Source organism: Opisthocomus hoazin, chromosome 19 (assembly GCF_030867145.1).
Source record: "Opisthocomus hoazin isolate bOpiHoa1 chromosome 19, bOpiHoa1.hap1, whole genome shotgun sequence".
Classification (NCBI taxonomy): domain Eukaryota; kingdom Metazoa; phylum Chordata; class Aves; order Opisthocomiformes; family Opisthocomidae; genus Opisthocomus; species Opisthocomus hoazin.
The window spans coordinates 9274346-9294238 of NC_134432.1; the positions used below are offsets into that span (position 1 = coordinate 9274346).

The 19893-nt window shown below is 49.2% G+C and overlaps 1 protein-coding gene across 1 annotated transcript in view; it reads left to right on the forward strand.

Annotated features, from left to right (window-relative positions):
* Positions 1-19893, forward strand: part of PAPPA (pappalysin 1) — a 183148-nt gene that overhangs the window by 146612 nt on the left and 16643 nt on the right. The window contains exons 16-21 of the mRNA XM_075439777.1: positions 895-1105; positions 1715-1886; positions 5298-5445; positions 8156-8265; positions 14381-14452; positions 18329-18427. Coding sequence (XP_075295892.1) covers positions 895-1105; positions 1715-1886; positions 5298-5445; positions 8156-8265; positions 14381-14452; positions 18329-18427 — 812 coding nt within the window. The remainder of the gene's footprint in view (positions 1-894; positions 1106-1714; positions 1887-5297; positions 5446-8155; positions 8266-14380; positions 14453-18328; positions 18428-19893) is intronic.

The window sequence follows — 19893 nt, forward strand, 5'->3', positions numbered from 1 at the left end:
GGGTTAGCAGATTGTCAGTATTATTTTGGATAACTCCGAAGCTGGTTTACTGTTGAAAATATGCCTTGTGGGTTGAGAAGAGTTCCTGCAGCAATGCTCGGGGATTTCAATAGAGTATCAGGGATTTTTGAAGGGTTAGTGGCTCATAGCTCTGCTTTGTTTCTTAGGAATAGCTTATTCCTTTTCAACATACAGTATAAAATAACAAAGAAAGTAAAATACACTGAGACTAGGCTACTTTTAGCTTAACTTTCTGAAGTCAAGTAGGTCATAGCAGAGGCAAATAGATCTATTGTACCTTTTACCTTTGAGGTGCTGGCCAAGAAAGCTTCCTAAGGAAAATGAGTCTAATGAGTATTATGAATCGTATTTATCACAGTAGTCCCCAAGGACTGAGCGTCCCCAGCTGAGAACGGCTCCTCATTGTGTTGGAGTAGTGACTCTAATACTAAGAGATGCTGCTCCAAAAGGCTCAAAATTGAAATAAAAAGGAGGGATTCAGGGAAGAGATATAACTCAGAAGCAGAATGAAGAATGTAATGGCACCAAACCCTCTGTTAATGCCATGACTTTGGAGAGGAGGGGGTTGATGTGTGAAGCAAGCTTCCTTTCAGAGAAGAAGGAAATAAGGAAGAGAAATACAAAAGATGACAAAGCCAGTGTGCTTTCCCCTGCGCTATAGCATTTCCTGAAATAAGCACTGTCTGCCTGTCATCTGAGAGCAGAGTCCTTAATCATTTAATGCCATCATCTAGAAAGAGAAAATGCATAGGACATACACAGTTGAATTTGTCAAACCAACTGAGGTGGCTTTTGATATATTATGAGTGTAATGACATTTTGAAAAAAATGGTCCTGCTGAGTGTTGTTAACTTTGCTCACTGTTCTTCTCAGGAAACAACAGCAACTTGACCTGCATGGAGGATGGGCTGTGGTCCTTTCCAGAGGCGCTCTGTGAGCTGATGTGTCGAGCACCTGCCATCGTCCCTAATGCAGATCTCCAAACTACTCGTTGCCGAGAAGATAAGCACAAAGTGGGCTCGTTTTGCAAGTACAAATGCAAACCAGGTTACCATGTCCCTGGATCATCCAGAAAATCAAGAAAGTACGTGAAAGCGTAATGCCATGCAGTCAGCAAGATTCAGAACACCATGAGTTAATACGGTTTTGGGAAAGTAATGGGCTGTTTATAACAGACTGCACGTGCTGTAGGGAATATCACTGAGCAGTTCCTTCATGCGGGTAGCTGTGCAGTTTCAAGGGGATTTAGGCACCTTGCTCACTTAGGCTCCTTTGAAAATCCTAACCAGTGCTCAATAAACAGACCTTACCTTAGAAAAACCCCTTTGATATGCAGTTTGGGGAGTCCCCTTTGAGACTCTGCAGCAAAGGGTTAGTGCTATCATATACTTCTGACTCTGCACAAACCCACTTCAAATCAACCACAGCCCACAAGCCTGGGGAGCGGAGTTTTTGGGAGATGTGTCCGAGGCTGAAAGAGGAGTTTGGCCTGGGCAGCTCAATGTTGGCTTTGCAAATAATCATTATTTTTGCTCAGAGACCTCATGACGCAGATTCACGACTTGTTCCCCAAGCGTTAAAAGCTCCAGCACACCCATCCCCTGCAACCTGCTAGCAGAGCTCAGAGGCTTTAGAGGCTCTTAGCTGACTCAGCCACTCACTAAAAGGTCTTGTTTTTTCTCTGCACGAAAAGGCGAGCCTTTAAGATCCAGTGCACACAAGATGGCACATGGCTGCCGGGCGCTTGCGTGCCCGTTACCTGCGACCCTCCACCTTCCAAGTTTCACGGGCTCTACCAGTGCTCCAACGGCTTCCAGTTCAACAGCGAGTGCCGGATCAAGTGCGAAGATGATGAGAATCAGTCGGTGAGTCTCTGTTGTCTGAATTATCTCAGCCCATACAAGTGCAGTTTTATCATATGTTCCCTAAGGACCCTGATCTTGGAGGGACCAAGTGCCATTGAGCTCTTCTGAGACCAGAGACAGAGAAGTGGAGAAGGGAAATGCATCATTAAAGTAGAGGGAGAGACCTACTGCGAAAAGCCTGGAAATATTATTTTTATGATAGTAGTAAAGGTATTAGCTATTACCTGTAGAGGACTCGGGGTGGGATCCAGCAGTGAGTGACTTACTGTTTCCAGACAGTAAGTGGCTGAGAAGTCTGCCTCAGTGGCTCTATGATCTAGCTAGAAAATAAAAAGTAATGAATGAAAGTAAGTGCGATATGAGTTATCTGCATTTGTCCTGGTTTTTCGTTCTGTTTTACTTTGCTTTTCTCTCCAGTTCTTTTTCTCATTATCCTTCTATGTGTGTGTGCCATGTGATAATTTAACTTTGTGGAGATTACAACTATTCAGGTCAACTGTCTCGAAACTTGAATGCTTTTCTGGCTGTGAAGGTGTCATTTGGCATCAGGGATCAGATCCTCATCTGGAATAAGTCAACGTGTTGCCTTTAACTTTCTAGAAGCTATGTTCACTGAGAGGAGAACGTCTGGCCTTTAGTATCACGTTTGAAATGCTTTGTTTCCCTCACCAGAGGTAATTATAGTTTGTGAGATAAGTAACTTCTCCCAGAAGTGCTGCTGCTGCTTAATACACTTGGGGAGAGAAAGTGGGGATGTAGAAGCGGCTGCTACCACACACACTGCAGAGAGCAGGGAGTGCTCTGTCGAAGGCCTTTTAATATCATTCTAGATTCTGAGGACATACTATAAAGGGATCAGCCCTGCCTGAGGGCCGGTGATCTGAAAGACACCTCTGATGCCTGCTCCGATTGTTAAAAGCCATTGCTGCCCCTGTTCCCTGCCAGGTTGGCCTGCCCTCTTCACGGGGACAACAGGCAGAGCACTGGGGTTTTGCATCAGGGCACCTGGAGAAGGTTTCCTTGTGGAAGACTTAGGTGAGGTTATGAGCCTGGTGAATGAGAAGTTGCACACTTGGGTACAGCTTGGGTGGGAGCTCTGGGACATGGCGTCTGTGGCTTTGTGCATCTACCACTCCCTCTGACTGGTCAGCGTGGCCGAAGACGTGTACCATTGCTGCCAGTCCAGGGAAACCAGGGCCACCAGGTGATGACAACTGGTGTAACGGGTTTGTGTTTGCTTTTAAATGAGGTGGACATGAAGAGGAGCGAGCCGTGGAGTCAGGGTTACAGCAGCAATGAAGTGAGCTCTGGAAAGTGAGAGACGCAGCTATGTCTCTATTCGCGGTAAGGAAGGCTGTGGTGACTGTTCCGCTGTGAAAGCACCTTGAGCAAAGGAGCAGATAACATCTCAAGAACGGGATTTGCGGAGAGAGGTATTTCCAGATATCCCAGAAAATAAAACTACAGAAAAAGAGGGAGAACTCCTGGCACAAGCCAGAACCACTTGAGAGGTGTTAATTATTTAAGGATTAAACCCCACTAAGTCTCTCTCAGCTATATAAGGTGATAATGCACGTTGCATCCAAGCAAGAGACCCAGCAGGGATTTTCACAAGAGATTTTACAGGTCAGGGAATGATGGACAGTGTGTTACTATAGCAATGGATGTCCTGGGATCTGTGAGTAGGTTGCAGAAACTATACAGTAGTACCCTTCAGCACAGCCAGCTCCAGGAGCGTAAATCAGGTTTCATGGCTCACCTTTAAAAGTCATGCTTGAACCCTGGCATGCAAATTGCAATGGAAGTACACCACACTTGCTAAAACAGCAAATTGTGCTCAATTATCACTTAGCTATCTCTTCCTGAATTTGTCACCGCGCTGAAAGATCATTACTCAGCTGTACATATGGCATCTCTTAATTACCAGGAACGTAATGGTCATTTAAGCAGGTACCTCCCCTGGCACCCAGAGCAAGGGTCCTCCATTTCTGAATATTGCGCACAAATCATATGAACAGTCAGATCTAAATTAATCAGTCTCTGCCAAACTGGCCCTTTGGTGAGAGTCACCAAGCTGGATCCCACCCCGAGTCCATCTGGTCCATTATCCTTTCGTATGATTTGCTTATTACTTCTGGCAATGGCCAGATGTCTAGAGAAGGGCAAGCAGGTCCCACGCAGTAGTCTGCCGATAAGACCACTTTGCATCTCACTAAACGTTGTGTTCATCAACAAAACTGAGCAAAACAAAGCATTAGGATATTAAGGACATGACTAATACCGAAGGCTGCACAGCCTTCCACACTGATACCAGGGGCTTTTGCATATCCCTATGCAACAACGGCTGTGGGTCATTGGGAAGAGCTCCTAAGAAAAGTTCAGCAGCCCTGCGGGGATCCCAGCATAGACAACACGCTAAAGGGTCCCCGAAGATCCCCAGCGCAATCTCCAAGAGCAGGGTGGGTGGGTTTCAGGCAGCATGCCCAGCATGTGAAACGGGTGAGGAGAAGCAGAAATCCTGCATGGTTCTCCCACCCAGCAAGACTCCCGCGGGAGGTCTGGAGCCCAGCCACACCAGCCACCCTCCTGTTGAATGTCCCGCGTTACCCCATGGCAGTTAGGCTCGCAGATCCTGCAGAACAGCTTGTGCAGAAATCCCCAGTGCCACGAGGGTAGATCTGACAAAAGATTGCCTGTGCACTCCTTTGTTGTTTCTAAAGGGCATGATATTTCCCCTCGGACTTTGGTATTCATTCTTCAGTATCATACAGAGAATCTTTTCTGTAAGAGAAATGTCATCTTCTATTCCTTGCCCATTCTCACACCAGAGGATTTTTTCCTCCTTTCCACCTGCCTCTGTGCGTGTCTGTCGCAGCCTCTTCGCTTGCTGTCACTCAAGGCAGCCAAGCTCCAAAGAGCACGTTCTGCCCTGCTAAGCATCCCTGCGCGTGTCCCGCTTGCCTTCCTCCTTCAGACGGCCATTGGGGATTCTTTCTTTTTCGAGACAAAGACGATGCAACTAGTTAGAAAATGGGAAGAGGGGAAAGGTTGTCTGCATTCAACACAAACCTCTCGACAGTGGGAAAGAAGGCAAATGGGGTGAATGCACCTTTATCCCAACTGGAGTGGGTCTGTTTTCAGGTAGAGACCTTGCAAGGGCCTTGTAGAAACATTGCATCGCGTGGAAGAGGAGGAGTGTGTGTGTCTTTGTATGCAATGCAGGTTTCTTTTTTTTTTATTCTTTGGAAGAAAACCCAGTCTTGCCCCCCAGGGCTGGCATTCCCAACCGGGGGCTCTTCCAGCTCCAGCAGAACTCTGCTCCCAGCTCAGCTCTGCCTGTTTCTCGCTTCTCAGCCTGTCCCTGCTGTTGTTTCTGTGACCGTCTTCACTATCTCCTGCTGTCGTTCCCAGGGCCGTGGAAGCAACGTGATTCACTGCCGGAAGGATGGCACCTGGAGCGGCTCCTTTCACCTCTGCAGGGAGATGCAGGGCCAGTGCGCACTGCCCACACAGCTCAACAGCCACCTGAAGCTGCAGTGCGCCGGCGGCTACGGCATAGGTCTGTGCGCGTCGGCCGCGCCGCTGCCGCGGGGACACGGCTCGGGCGGGAGCGGGGCTGACGGGGACGGGAGAGGAGGAAGAGGGTGGCAGCGCGAGGGAGGGAGGAAGGAGTCTGCAGTCCTTGAAGTCACCTTCTCCTGTGGACTTGTTTGCTTGAGTGAGAGGCTGCTACGGGAGGCTGCTCAGGGAACTGCTTTTAGGAAACGTGAGGCTTTGAGAGGCCAGGCGTCGTGTAACATGCTCCGATTGCCTGCTCCTCGCAGCACTTCCAGCTTCACTGTGTCCCTTCTTGGCCAGCTGGTTTCAATGGGCAGCCAGCACACCAGACTACGCCAGAGACACATCCAGTCCTCGACATACAGGGACAGATTGTACCTGCATTTGCTCATACGGTTCTGTAATGTCCCCCTCCTTCAGCCACACGCACCCACGCAGGCTGCAAGGCGGGAAGCTGGCAGGGAAGCGCAGCACCGGGATGATTCAGGTCTCTCCAGGAGGAATCGGAGACCAGCTGAGCGTGTCCTGTGGTGTGACAGCTGTTTAGGAGCTGTTGTCGGGGCGTGTTTTCCCCCTTCCTCCTGGGGTTCCTGGCCACTCTGTGAGGGGTGATGACTTGCTGCGCTCAGCTTTGCTTTGTGTCACCCAGACAGAGGGAGGGATAGACTGCGGACTGAATTGTGCCCCCTGTGTTGTATTTGCAGCCCTTACATCAGGGAGACCTCAAAAACAGGGGCTGCAAATACAACACAGGGGCTACAACACAGAGGTCTCCCTTGCTGTAAGGGCTGTGACAGGAGCTGCCCTGGCTGCAGCCCGCACAGACCCACAAGGCCCCTTCCCACAGCCCCGCTCCCAGCCCCTGCCAGCCCCCTCCTCCCTCCGTCTGTCCCTTTGAACTTGGAGAAATTTCCTCGTTGCGCGGCTCCCTTATTATATCGCAGCCGTGCGAGGGACCGCGAGCCGCCTTGTGTTCCCTCCCCGGGGAGGAGAACACGACCTGGATGAGATCACCGCTCTGTAATGGTGCCAATTACAGATCATATATCAAAACAATTCTGACCCGCTCCTTTCCGTAAGTGTAAATAGCGTGGCAGAGCGCGGGAGAGCGAGCGGCGAGCAGGCTGTGGCGACTCTTAATGTGACGAGGCGTTTTACCCTTGAGACGAGGTTACCTCCCAGGCCGGCCAGGTTTCTGCAAGGAGAGAAACACCGATTCCTGGTTTGGAGGGGAGCATCTCCATGCTGGAAGCAGGAGGGTCTGCGGCTGCCTGGACTGCGGGCACCTGCCAGCCCTCGGTCCTCTCGCAGATGTCAGGTCCGGTGGGCCTGATCCTGGGGTGTGAGCATGCAGCCGTCATGGAGATGAGACACTTGTGGGATGGATCCTCCATGAGAGCGTGGCTCTCTGTGGAGAGGGAGGAAGAGCTTGGCAGGGGCACAGCGGCCGTCAGCTCTTATCCTCAGCAGATGGAGACATACCACACACTTTGCTAGGCTCACCCAGAACCACCTTTTGGGATCAGGTTGTTGGGGTTTTCTTCTCTTCTTTGTGTTTTTGGAAGCCTGATCGATGTCCTGCCGAGAAGGCGCTCTCCTGCCTCTCACTGGCGATGGGACTGGTGTCAATGGGCGTCATCCCGCTGGTCCGTGGAGCCACTACCACATGTGCTGGGAAAGCAGAACAAACCCCATGCGCTCCCTGTCTTGCTGGCTCGATAGCCCGGGTCTGCTCTGCTCCCACTGACTCCTCCGTGTGGGAGTACAGGAGAAGGCAGAAGCAGGTGGGGAAAATAACAGCATCCAGTCGTGGTCACGATGAATCCCACACACCTTCGGTAATTCCTCAGACACCTCATCTGCCCTTCCAGACTGAGGTGTGTGTTGAGCCAAAGGTTCAACTCTCCAAACCAGTGCGGAGATTAATTCCTCCCCCAGCGCTGATTGGAGTGCGGCAGTCCTAATGACATGTTTGCAGCAGCTGTGCCATTCAGGAGTGATTTTCCAGGGGGGAAATGGTAATGGTCCAACACACTAGGGCTTACGGTTGTGTCACCACAGGGCTCTGGGATATTGCTGCGGAGTATCGCAGCATGTTTTAATAAAGAAAGGACAGGATTCCCACTGGGCATGACAGTTAATCAGAGAAAAAGCAGGTTTATGTGTGAACAAAGCCATCGTTACCTCTCTGTGTACTTCCTATCGACTGTGGGACTTAGGTGATAGCTCGTCTGCAATATCATTAGGCTTGGTCACCCTCCGAAAGATTATTATTAAAGGACTGTAAATTTGACAGATCAAATGGTAGGTTTTTGTCATGTCATAGGTGAGATGAGTTCAACAGCCTCTGCTTAATCAGTCCCATTGCTTAAAAGAGCAATTGAAATGGAAAAACCTTCACATTTTCTTGGTGATCTGAAAGCGCAAAACCTGACCCCGTTCTTGGAGTTAATAGCCAGAGAAATAGCGAGATATGCAGCTCATACAAAAAGGCCCTGGAATATCTGCCGCCCCCACGATCTCCTGCTGAGATGCAGGGTTGTACTCAGCATTTCATGTGTGGCTAGAAGATATGTGATAGTTACGGTTGACTGCTAATTGCAATTTAGGAAAAACGAGCCCTAATCCTGTCCTTCAGCTGGAAGGATGCTGAAAGGGTCAGAAGCTGCTTGCTTTATCCTTTAGCTTTGTCCTCTCCGTGTTCCGTGCAGGCGCGGAGTGTACCACCTCATGTCTGGATCACAGTCACGAGCCCATCCTCCTGCGCGTGAACGAGACGGTGCAAGACATCCAGCACTGGATGAACCCCCAAAGAGTGAAGGTCAGTGCCTGGCGGTTTCGCTAACTGTATCCCTTGTTGCATGTTCATGTGCGCTGAGTGAACAGCGTTACCCGTGATTTATTCAGTGAGGGGAATACATGGGGATTTCTGCCCTTTAGAAAAGATTTCCCAATTTTTGTTGTGTCTCTGCGTGTTGTTTTGGTAACGTGGTGGCTTTCTCTCCAAGTTGCGTGGTTTTCCAGTGGCAGTCAGTTCAGGTAAAGGCCCCAAATCGGTGTGCTCAGGTCCACCCAGCACCTACTGTGGGTCTGATCTGGAAACGTGACACATTACACAGGAAGATGTGATGGACAGCGAGAGAAAGGGCACTGGCCAGGCTTCGTTTTCTTCCTCCTCTACAGGATTTTGCATTCTTTGGTGGCAGGGCTGGATTTTTCTGCACTGCTTTTGGATGACAAAAGCAGCTGATACAGAGGGTATTTCGTTTCCCGAACCAGCAGAGCTGGCCGCGTCCTCCCCCCGCCCCTTCGCCCGCATGTGAGAGATGCCTGCTCAGCACAGCCTCTTCCAGAGGTCACCGCTTCTTCCTCCCGCCTGCTGCGAGCGCACAGCCAGAGCTAACCGCTCACAGCACTCCGTCCCGGCACCGGTCTGCCCTGACGGGGACGTGCACACCCACGTACAGCGCCTTGCATGCGCGCTCAGCCCTGCGCACGCGTGCTGCTTGCAGCAAAAGGCCACTTGGTTTCGTGCCCGTGCTTGGATACCAGTGGGAGACAGACACATCTACTGCTTTCTGACTGCCCTCATGCCATCTACACAAGCGTGCCCTCCTGCCTACAAGGGCGTGTGACCAGGCGCTTGTGCCTGCGCGGTGTTTCTGCGGGTGTAGGTGTTTATCTGGCCGTGCTCGAGCGCGTGTCGGCAGACGCTGGCGCATCCCCTGTCATCGGGGTGCAGGTTGCTGGGGGTGCTTGAGCAAACACTGTCAGCTTTTATGTACTTGGCCCTGGCTTTGCGGGAGCCCGTTTTACACACTTGAAATCCATTTAGGAGGAGAACAAGCAGCCAACACAGCCCCAGCGTGTCCTGAGCAGCTTTGACAGTCTGTGTGCTTCTCTACATTCTGAAATATGTACCCAGGGCTTGGGATTTTTGAAATCTGGCCTTTCAGTGGGTAGCAAGCCGCTCCAGACATCTCTGCCACTTTATACTTCGCTATTGCACACAGAGCAATAGAATAAATCCTGGAATGGGGTGAGGACCCAGATTCCGCAGAATACGACAAGCTCTCAGTGTCCTTCCCAGCTTCCCGTTCACTCCCAACGCTGAGGCTGTGTTACTGCCTAAGCCTCAGCTTTGCCAAGTTTCTGGCATGAAACATAAAGAAAAACCCCTGTCTCTGCGTTAGGGGCAGTTTCTCACTGGCCCGTTCCCGAGTGCTGCTAGACTTTAAAGTGGTTTTGTAATTCATGGTGAACTCAAGTGACAGCTTCCCTCCCGTTCTCTGCGGTGCTCCTGCGTTTATTGATGCAGGTACGCAGAGGGAGCTGTAACGAGTTTTATACCTGCAGGTCTCTGGAGGGCTCATTAGGCAGCAGGAAAAACATATAGTAGTAAAGGAGGAGATGAGGGGAGTGAGGGATGGAGGAGAAATCGTGGTTTCCAAGAGTACAGTGGTAAATAAGACCTTTCTTGCCCTGATGGTGAGGATCTTGTGAGAGCTTTAGGCGGCGAGCAGATACAAGTTCGACCCCACAAACATTTTGTAACTAGAGGCTGATATGTGGGCTTGAAAACTTGTGTTGGGAGATGGAGGGGAGCCTTTGGGAGACCAGCGGGATGATGCTGAGACAAGCTGGAGGGGCTTTTTTTGATAGCAGTAAAACATCGCTCTTCATGAACTGTAGATAAGGGGACGTCAGCCAGAGGGAGCAGAGCCTCGCGGGATGCCCTTGGGGAAACGCTGCAGCTGGTGGGACCGGGGAGACCCTGAGGGGACGGGACTGGGATGCCTCAGGGGAAGGTCCCCATGGCGGTGTGTCGTATATCACCGATCATACGTGTCTCTATTTACGGTCAGTGACAGCTGGCTGTTGAGCCATACGAGTAAAGCGAGCAGCTGGTTGCATTTACACGGCACGTCTTTGTGGAGCTCAGAGTACTTGAATGATGCAAAGGAAACACTCTGAGTTACTTAACTTCAGGCACAAGTAATGTACAAATGAGCGCAGCATGAGAAGCAGATAAAGGCAGGACGGGTCTCTGGAGCTTACCTTTCGGAGGACAGGCACAGCTAAAACATAGGGAGAGCTGGCAAGAAAACCAGATATTTGTGTGTAGCTGCTCAAGCAGCAGCTGTCGTGGAAGTGAAGTGGGAAGAGGGAACCATCCCTCCTCTGGGGGCTGTTTGGAGCAGAACTGTGCAAATCACTTGATTTTTCGGTTCGCTGGAAGTTCTGTCAAATTGAAAAAAAAAAAAGTTTTCTCCTAATCGAAGTGACTTTTTTGTTGATGTGATTTTTGGTGAACAAAAAAAATGGGGAAAAAAACATGTTGATTTGAACATAACTTCCCATTTCATTGCCAAGGATTTTTTTTTTAACTTTTTGTTTAATGAAAACGAAAAAAACTTAGAATGTCTTCAAAGGAACAACACCAACAGACATTTAATTTTGAAAAATGCCTGAGTACTACTGTGTATTTTGGAACTGGTTTAGGCTGAGTTGCTTTATTGGGTATGCAACAGTTTGCTGAAATCAGTGCAAGTTGGCAGAGTCTTCCAAATCAGTATTTTCAGCAGAAAAAAAAACATACTCCTGAAATCTTCTGTGTGTCTGTCATTCTGCAGCAGGCTGTGCTCGGAGCAACCATTGCTGTTCCCATGATTTCCCATTTACCGTGCGCGTGCGAGGGGCAGCGAGCTGCTGAAGACACCAATAGATAGAGCTGCCAAGGCTGGCTGTGCAGGCAGCGGAGAGAAAAAAGTGAAATGTCTCAGAAAACAAGCTTGACAGCTCTTTCCCCTGACTGCAGAGAAACAGGCCAGACGCCTAATTTCTTAGGTTGTCTGGGTTTGGGTCCTTGTCTTTGTGCAGAGCAGGAACAGGCCAAATACTGTGCAAGCGGTAGAGAGAGTTAGCTGAGACCAGTAGATGCCAGTCCCTGGGCTTTAGCACTGGGGGACACTTGACCCATCTAAGGTGGAGGAGAGCTCTCCACCCGCTTCTCCTGGGCAAACCTAATCCCCTCTGCAGCCCACAGATGGTTGACATCATTGTGTTAGTCCCACCATGGGAGGGAAGCGCCGGGACCGGAGGCACTAGGTCTTCCCTCACAAGGAGCAAATGACAGCTTGATTTGCTCTCTTGGCTCTTTGTTGCCTACTGTGGGAGCGCGTCCCAGCTCCCTCTCCCGTTGCGGCAGATGGAGTCACAGCCACCAAACCGCAGATGTAGCTGGATGGCGTTTCTGGGATGGGGACAGGACTGAGGTCACTACCCCCAGCTGCGCAGCACGGCCCGCGCAGGAGGGCAGCTGTGCTGCAGGAGCCGATGCACGGGGGGAGCCGGGGCCATGAGGGCCGCATATGTCACCACAGTGGCTTGGAGCACGTGGTGGCACGGGGAAGGCATGGGGCTCGCAGAAGCAGCAGCCAGATGGGCTTTATCACGGCGCGTGTCAGATGCTGTCCTTCCATCCACCTCTTATGGCATCCTTTGTTGGCCTTGTGAGTCCACCTTCCTGTCTGTGTGCACTGATGCCATCAGATCCTGGTCACGTCCCACAGTACTGTCACCTATACCCTTCCTTGCTTGCTTTTGATGTGTTTGTTTATCTTGGTTGCCCCATGCAGCACCCTATGGCACCTTTGTACCTTGTCACACCGCAAGAGGCAAGAATGATGCCCAGCAGCCCGAATCATCCCCAGTTTCTTAATTGTCCGATCCAGGCTCTTCTGTGAACAACTGTCTCCCATCCTGTTGCACCACACACACCACAGCAGCAGCTGGAGGGTACAAACAGGCTGGGTGAAGGGAATTCACAGTTTGGAGGGCCAGAGCATACAATGCTTCCAGCTCTGTGAATGTCAGAAGGGTTGAATTCAGCTGGAGCAGCTCTAATGGTCTCCACTAGCCTAGCAAAGTCTCATCTTAGGAGAGGGCGAAGTAACTGGGACTAAGCCTTTGGCAAGTGCCACTCCAGAGCAATGTGAATGTCCCACTGACCCAGTGACTAATCTAGGACAAGGTAACTGGCTTTCCTACGCTATGGAGAGCAGTGCAGAGCGGCACTCCCTTTCCCTGGAAGCTGTGCAGCCCTTGGCATTGAGATGACCTTCAGTGAGGGCTCCAAGGAGAGCACCGTCCTAGCAGAGACTTCACCTTCTATCCATTCCTTTAAGGGAGGGTGCTGGATTTTTAATGCTGGGAGGGTGAGGAAAGTGGTCAGTGCATCATCTGCGAGGGATTGCTCTCGCTTGGAAACCTGCCTTCTTAAGAGTCTGTTTCAGGGCTATTCGGCGCCTTTTGTTAGCTCCAGATGCTCACACTCATTCACACGTATCAAGAGGTTTTGTAAATGCTGATGCTTCTTACCAGGGGAATGTGAGATGCTCTTTGGAAGCGCACTTCTATTTATTGTCTGGCTGGCCTTGAATACAGGAGGCAAATGCCGGAGTTGTTCTACTTTGGTTTAATTCTTGGGTTCAAATGCTCTTGAGCTGCTTCCTTCACACTCCCCCCTCCCGGTCTGTTGACTGGACTTGTTTATTTTGAAACCTAGAAAAGTTTCCTTTCTTCTCCCTCTGAAGCGCAATAAACAGAAGAGGGGGAAAGAAGTACAAAAAATCTCACCATTCGTGGCAGGCAACAGCCTGGAAATCTCCAGCTGTCTGTCAAGAGCATGCGGAGGAATGTCTGACACTGCAGGGCCCCCGCACCTTGCAGCTCCCTCCCGGGGGATAAACAGCGTCCTCCCCCCGCGCCCGTCCGCTTCTCGGTGCACACAGACGGGCCCTGTTGCGAGGCAGGTGGGACAAGCCGGGCTTGAGTAATAGTGGAAAATCCGAGAGCATCGGAAAGATAAACAGCCCAAGTCAGATAGTATAAAAGTTCTTTTTCTAGCACACGCCAGGTAAGCCTCGAATGACAGAAACTATAAAAACATGCTGAGGTTCCCCTGCAGATGGATTAAATTAGCCCTGGAATAAACGGGGAGGGATGGCTTGTACGTCAGGTATTCCCAAATGTTAATCCCTTCCTTCCCCAGGCCTCCATCCAACCCCGACCCCTGCCCTTGGGCACACGCCTGCATATTCGTCTTGCCCAACTGGACATTGTAGTGTTCCATCCATGGACAATAACCCCAAATGAACAGTGTGCCTGATGTCCTGGTGAATGGATGGGAGTCCTGTCTCCTGGACCTCCATGGTATTGAACCACCATCTCAGTTGACTGGCCAAACTTTTCATCCACTCTTAAAATCAAAGTTTCCACGTCTACAGGCAAACAATGGCTGCCCTGGGTGTGTCGTCATTGAGTAGGCCAGTCGTCATTTTTGCCCAATGCTAGGCAGTCCAGAATTTATTATAAATGCAGAAATTACTGTGAAGTTCATGTAATATAGCAGATGATGCTGTCCTTTCTGGGGGTTATTCTGAAGACGTGGTGGGAGGTGCTTCCATTTAAGATCTAAAGGATGGTGTGAAAATGTATCTGAAAGTCCACCTTTAGCATCTTCAAGAAGCACAGATGTGATGGATAGCAAAAGAGAACAATGATTTGCAGCACCAAAGAAATCCCTCAATTAATCCCTAAAATGTCTCCCCCCTACCCAAGAGCAAGACGGTGGACCTATGCCTTTCCCTTTCCCTGCCACGTTCCCCCGCCATGAGTGAAATAATAGACGTGACATTTTAGGAGAACCTTAAATATTATTTTAATCTCAAATGTTCTGTTATTGCAAGTGTCAAGTCCAACACTTCTTGTAAATACCTGGAGGAGAGCCAGGTTCTGAGAACACAAGAGGTGTTAGGAACTGAACTTCATTGGTTAAGTACAGGAGAGCCACAGGAGCCAGCACGCTGATTTTCTGTACACCGATTTCTTTGTCTTTACCTGTTTTGTTTTGTTTTTTTCTTTCTCCCCTCCAGAGCGTTGTCTGCACGGCGGGACTCAAGTGGTACCCTCACCCATCCCTGATTCATTGTGTCAAAGGCTGCGAGGTGAGCTTTCGCGTTAGCTCAGCTGGTCCGCGCTTGCTTTCCTAAGTGTTACGGTAGCGGTTGCTGCAGTCAGCTGCCTGCACGCTGTTTCTCAAGCGGGGCAAACAGGCTTTTGCCCTGACTGTCGTATCAAACAGACCGTGATCTCCTGCATCAGTTCTGACGCTCAGTGGTGAAGTTGGTGGTTTTCCTAGAGCTGGTGTTTGAGTGACTCTCACAGGAGTTAAATGATCAAGTGGCTTAACAACATTGGTAGACCATCAGAATTTCCCAGGATCTGGGAATTTCTGGGAAGTTGCAAAAACCTTCTGTTGTTTTTCCTTGATTTTGACATCTCATTAGAGGACACATTCTTTCGAAGGCCAGCTAGGCTTTGGGCTTTGGTGTGTGCAGATAAACTTTAGGAAAGCCAGAGGCAGAAATGATACCCCTGGGTGGACAGCACAGCTGGACAGGGAGCAAATCACACATCCCTCCACTGTGCACCTCCATCTGAACCAGAAAAAAAAAATAAAATCAGAAAAATGCAGTTACATTTCAGCTATGATACATTTCTAAATTCTTGTACGTTATTTGAAAAAAGCAATTATTTTGTTTCTGCTGACAACAGTCTTTGAAAAGTCTGGGAAGTCTTAAGATGCTTCCCGTTTTTAAACAGGGCTGGAGCACCTCTCACTAGGTCATGGTGCTCATGCGGTTTCCATCATCCAGCCCTTGAGAATCTCACCCGTGTCAAGAAGTCAGTCCCTGGGGCACCTCTGTAAGGCTGCGAAGCTTCATGCCTGTTCTGGAAACGGAGTAGCTCGCAGGCAGAGGGACGGACAGCTGCTTTGGGTACCAGACGGGCAGTGGAAGAGCTGTGTCTTCACCCCACATCTCCTGACTTTCTGTAGCACTGACTGTGCTCACAGCACCCAGTAACCCAGTTTTACAAGCGCATTGAAGTTATTTGCCCAGAGTGGCAGAACATAGCACAGAACTCCTAAATCTGACACAGAACTCTAGACCACATTGCTATGCGACGTGATTTGTCTTGAAGTGAAAGACAGGTTTCCTTTGCATACAAATGTTGGGCCCAAGAGGGTAATAACTTTCCAACAATGTAATAGTTTCTGTCTAGTTGTTCCCTAAATGAAAAGCATTCTGCTGTCAGTGCTTTGAATGTCATAAGCCATCTCAGGCATTACATTCGTGCAGGCTGGCTAGGCGCCCCTATTCTCCAAAGAGAGCGAAAATAACATCCAGCGACCATTAAGAAATGCCATTCAGGTGCTGATGCACCATTGGGTATCCATTCTCCTGCTGTTTAAAGATAGTTGTTACAGAGGCAAACTTTGCAATGATGTAATAATTTACCAGAAGCCATTCTTACTGACATGCTTTTTCTCAGCGTTTTCTTCCCTTCCATCATTGTTAATTGCCAGACCCCTCTGCATCAATAGGAACTTTCTTCCTTTCATCATTCATTCAGTAGTGTCACTGCATCGCAATCCATCATCTTGGAAGGCTTCGCACAGACAATTGATAATGGCCTCTAGCATCGGTTTTAGACCTTGATGGTTCCAAGACCCACGCCTGGGCCAGCACTTGTTCGCTGGCATGAAGATTTCAGAAGAAATGCCATCTTCACCAAGCCATTTCTCATGACTACGGAAACAGGAACTAATAAGGCAGTAGGTCTATGGTACTGGGCCATTAAGCTGATACAGTCCCTGGTGTGTTCATGTCCTTAGCATTAGGGAGGGTTCCCCGACTGTGCACGGGGCATTATTTTCCCCTTGGCGAGCACAGTGGTGACCCAGCCTGCAGCTGCAGTGTGATTTTTTGTCGCTCCCTAGTGGCAGGAACAGAAGTTTATGAGTCAGCCCCATGCTTCTCGGCAGCTAACTTCGGTGTTTCAGTAGAAAACTGGCCCCTCTGGACTACTTCTGTAGTCCTCCAAAAACGTGGGAGCACTGAGATATGTGCAAAGACCTCTAGAGACTTCACCCCCCACAGCCAGGCCATCAGGGTCTTCCAGGTGAGGATTTTGGTACCAAATCTGAATAGACACTCTTTGTCTCATCTTCTCCTACAAAGGACTGGCTTGCCTGCTCTGTGCCAGTGCAAACAAAAGGCAAATTCTTCCACAAATTTCCTTTATTGATTTTCCAGTGTTTGTAGGTGTAGGGTGCAGGCATAGGCATGGACAAGGCAAGCCTTTCTTGACAGGCAGGCGCAGCCAGGCAATCCAGGGGAGACATGGAGAAGCCTACAAAATGTCTTGAGATGTTGGGCAAAGTTCACGTTTTTGAATATGACCAAGTTGGCATAAAAATATCTCTCCATCTACTTATGAATCATTCCCTTTGAACTCTTAGCATATTAATTCAATTGGAAGGGTGTTTGCAAGTCAAAGTCTTTGCCTGTGTAAAGAAGTCAATCTCGGTGGAAGACAGTGGAGGTGGGCCAGGTCACAGGGATAGGAGCCTCACCCTGTAACTCTGATTTTCTTGTCAGCATTTGTAGTATTTGCGTGTAGCTAAACGAGTGACGTTCAGTGGGACAGTTGCCTCCTGGTAGTCCTGCTCTGGTCCGATATTGCCATCATTGCCTGGACTTCCTCTACCCTGATAGAAATTTTTAAATTAACAAAACACCAGCAGTGAAAGCCTGTGCCTGCACCACTCCACAGGGTCCATTGCAGTACTGATGAGCATGGCCGTGGCTCTGTCTGGGGAGAGCACAGCGAGCTGTCGTTGCTGTTCTTCGGTATCTCTCATCAGGGAGACTCTGCTACTGCAATTGCTGCAAAATCCTCCCAGGAAACCTCCACAAGCCTCCCCACCTGCTCTGCAGTGATGCCTTCTTGTAGGAAACTCCCTGGTGTATTTGTCTCAGTGCAGAATAAATGAATTTTCCGAACAGCAGATAAAATGGGAATGGCCCCATAAGCCTGCATGTGTACGAAGTGTTACAGAGATATGACTGTGCTCTCTGCTGAGCATCCATTTTTCTGACTTTTCAGTGCTGCCTGGCATTCTCCTGCCTGGCACGGGCTTTTTTTACCATCAGGCGCAGTTTTGACTTCCAGGAAAGACTTTTGTACTTGCTGACCGAGAGGGCTCCAATGTGTAATGAAAAACCAGACTTGAAGAGTTTTCTTCAGAATCGTTATTATTATTCAGGTCCTGTGCGGCACATAGACTGGTGATCACGTTGCACAGACTAGTGACCACATTTTCTTCTTCAAGGTGATTGATGAATTTTACTTAATAGCTCTCCACAGCGTCCCTCTGAGTAATTGCCATTACCCCAGGTCTGAGCTGTGGAGTGGAGGGAGGTTACGTGTCGTGGCCAAGGTCACACGCAGTCACTGCTGGTCCAAGAACGAGAGCACGTGGTCCCTGTGCTGAGCTCAGACCACTTCCATTTCTCTTTGGGGTATGTTTTGTGCCCTCAGTGCTGACACTTGTTGCGTAGTTAGGAGAACTGTGCTGGAAAGTACAGCTATTAAAAGCAAGCCAGTTTTGCTGCTATACATAATCTGCATCTTATCGCACATAGTTTTGGAAGGTTAGCTTAAAATTGTCAAAAGGTGCCACAATTTTAGATGCCTTGATGCTGTCTCTGGGCCTAGTCAAATTAATATTCCTGAAGCGTCATCGTATGTGGGATGTGAAAAGCCAACAAGGGCTCATTCCCCTTCCATCTAGTGTCCTTTTTTTTCTGTCTGCTTTGGAGAGAGAGGGGAATAATCTCTTGCTTTTCAGGGAGGCTGATAATGTTACAAACTGTACGGCTCCTTCAAGTCTTCGTGTTTTCCTTCTGACGTATTGTTAACACGTTTTATTCACGTCCACGTTCTGAGACTTTTTCTGCTTTTTCGTTTTTCAGCCTTTCATGGGGGACAACTACTGTGACTCCATCAACAACCGAGCCTTCTGCAACTATGATGGTGGGGACTGCTGTGCCTCAACAGTCAAGACCAAAAAGGTAGGGATGCCCTTTCCTCTTTTCACTGGAAATTCCTTGGCGAGGACTGCTTTGAGCCTAGGAAAATTATGTTTTTGCTAGAATAGGGGCGGTCCAAGGTCTCAGCAGGACCTTCAGTCCAGGCATCAGCTCACTGTAGACACTGAGCTGTTGGTTCGTTTTGAAGTTCCCACTTGATAGGCATGTGCATTTCCCATCATAACCTGCCTTATACCTGTGCAAGGCAGGTTCTTAAATAAAGTAGTTGGAGGCATTCACTTGTTCTTATTGTAAATAAACCCTACCTTCTCTGTAGGCAAAGGCTGGCTCCCTTCAAAACCCAGGGGCTTGTTCATCAGAAAAGCCGCACCTACTGCTTAGGACAAACCTTTGCACAGAAACACTGGGAAGGGTCTGTTTGCCTGCCCTGATATCCACCCCCAGTGCTCAGAGGGGAAACTAAAGGTTAGGAGTCAGTAGGAAAAGAACAGAGAGCAGAACGAATGCACCACTGTAGGTCTGTACTTGGCTTGGTGTGTACCCCACATGCGTGGCTCGCTGACCATCCCGTCTCCAGAAGGACAGCGGGACGGAGAGGAGTGTGGGGCGGGGCGGCAGGGCTGAGCAGAGATGTGAAATATCTTCAGCACAAACAGGGGCCACACAGACCAGGACCTGCGAATCTTGCAGAAGCGACTGTGGGCACTGTTAATGGCAGGGATTTGTAAAAACATTATTTAATGCAAGGAGGACGCTTAGGGAAATAAAATTCACTGGGTTTTGCCACACAGCAATGAGAGGGTGAAACAGGAATTACCTGGAAACAGGATCCAAACAACTGAAAGAAAGTGCATATTCGGACCATGTGTTTGAATGATAGGATGCGTTGCAACAGAGTATTATTAAGAACAAGAATATATTTGAAGTCAAAAAGAGAGCAGGCACATTCGTGGAGGTTCGCTCCGTCAGTGGCTGTTAGACACCGTGATCTGGGTGCAGCTTCTGGCTCAGGAATATCTAAACCATTGGCTGCTTGAGCCTGGGGAAGGATCCCTCCACCCATCCTCCTTTTTTTGTGCTGCTTCAACACCCATTTCTGGCCACTGTTAGAGAAGGTGACTGGGGCAGTGAAGCCTGTGGTTCGAAGCAGTACAGCATTTCATACGTTTCTAACCAGGACAGATTTTGAACTTTTTTCCCGACTAAAAGAAAGAAAATTTTAGCCTCTGCCATGTGAGATTTTTATCTTGTCTTCAAGATTTGAGTGTAGATCAGAATGAAGAAAATCCAGCTACGTTAAATCTGTGATATATATTAATAAGTAACAAAATTTGAGAACAGACAGTGGGAGCTTGGGCTCAGAGTATGACATCGTCCAATTCACCCATCCGAGGCTGAAGGCCCTCTCTACCACAGCTGAGGGACTGAAGACCTCTCTGCAGGGAACAGTCCTTTCCAAGACATCTTTGGCTTCTTTTCCTATGTTC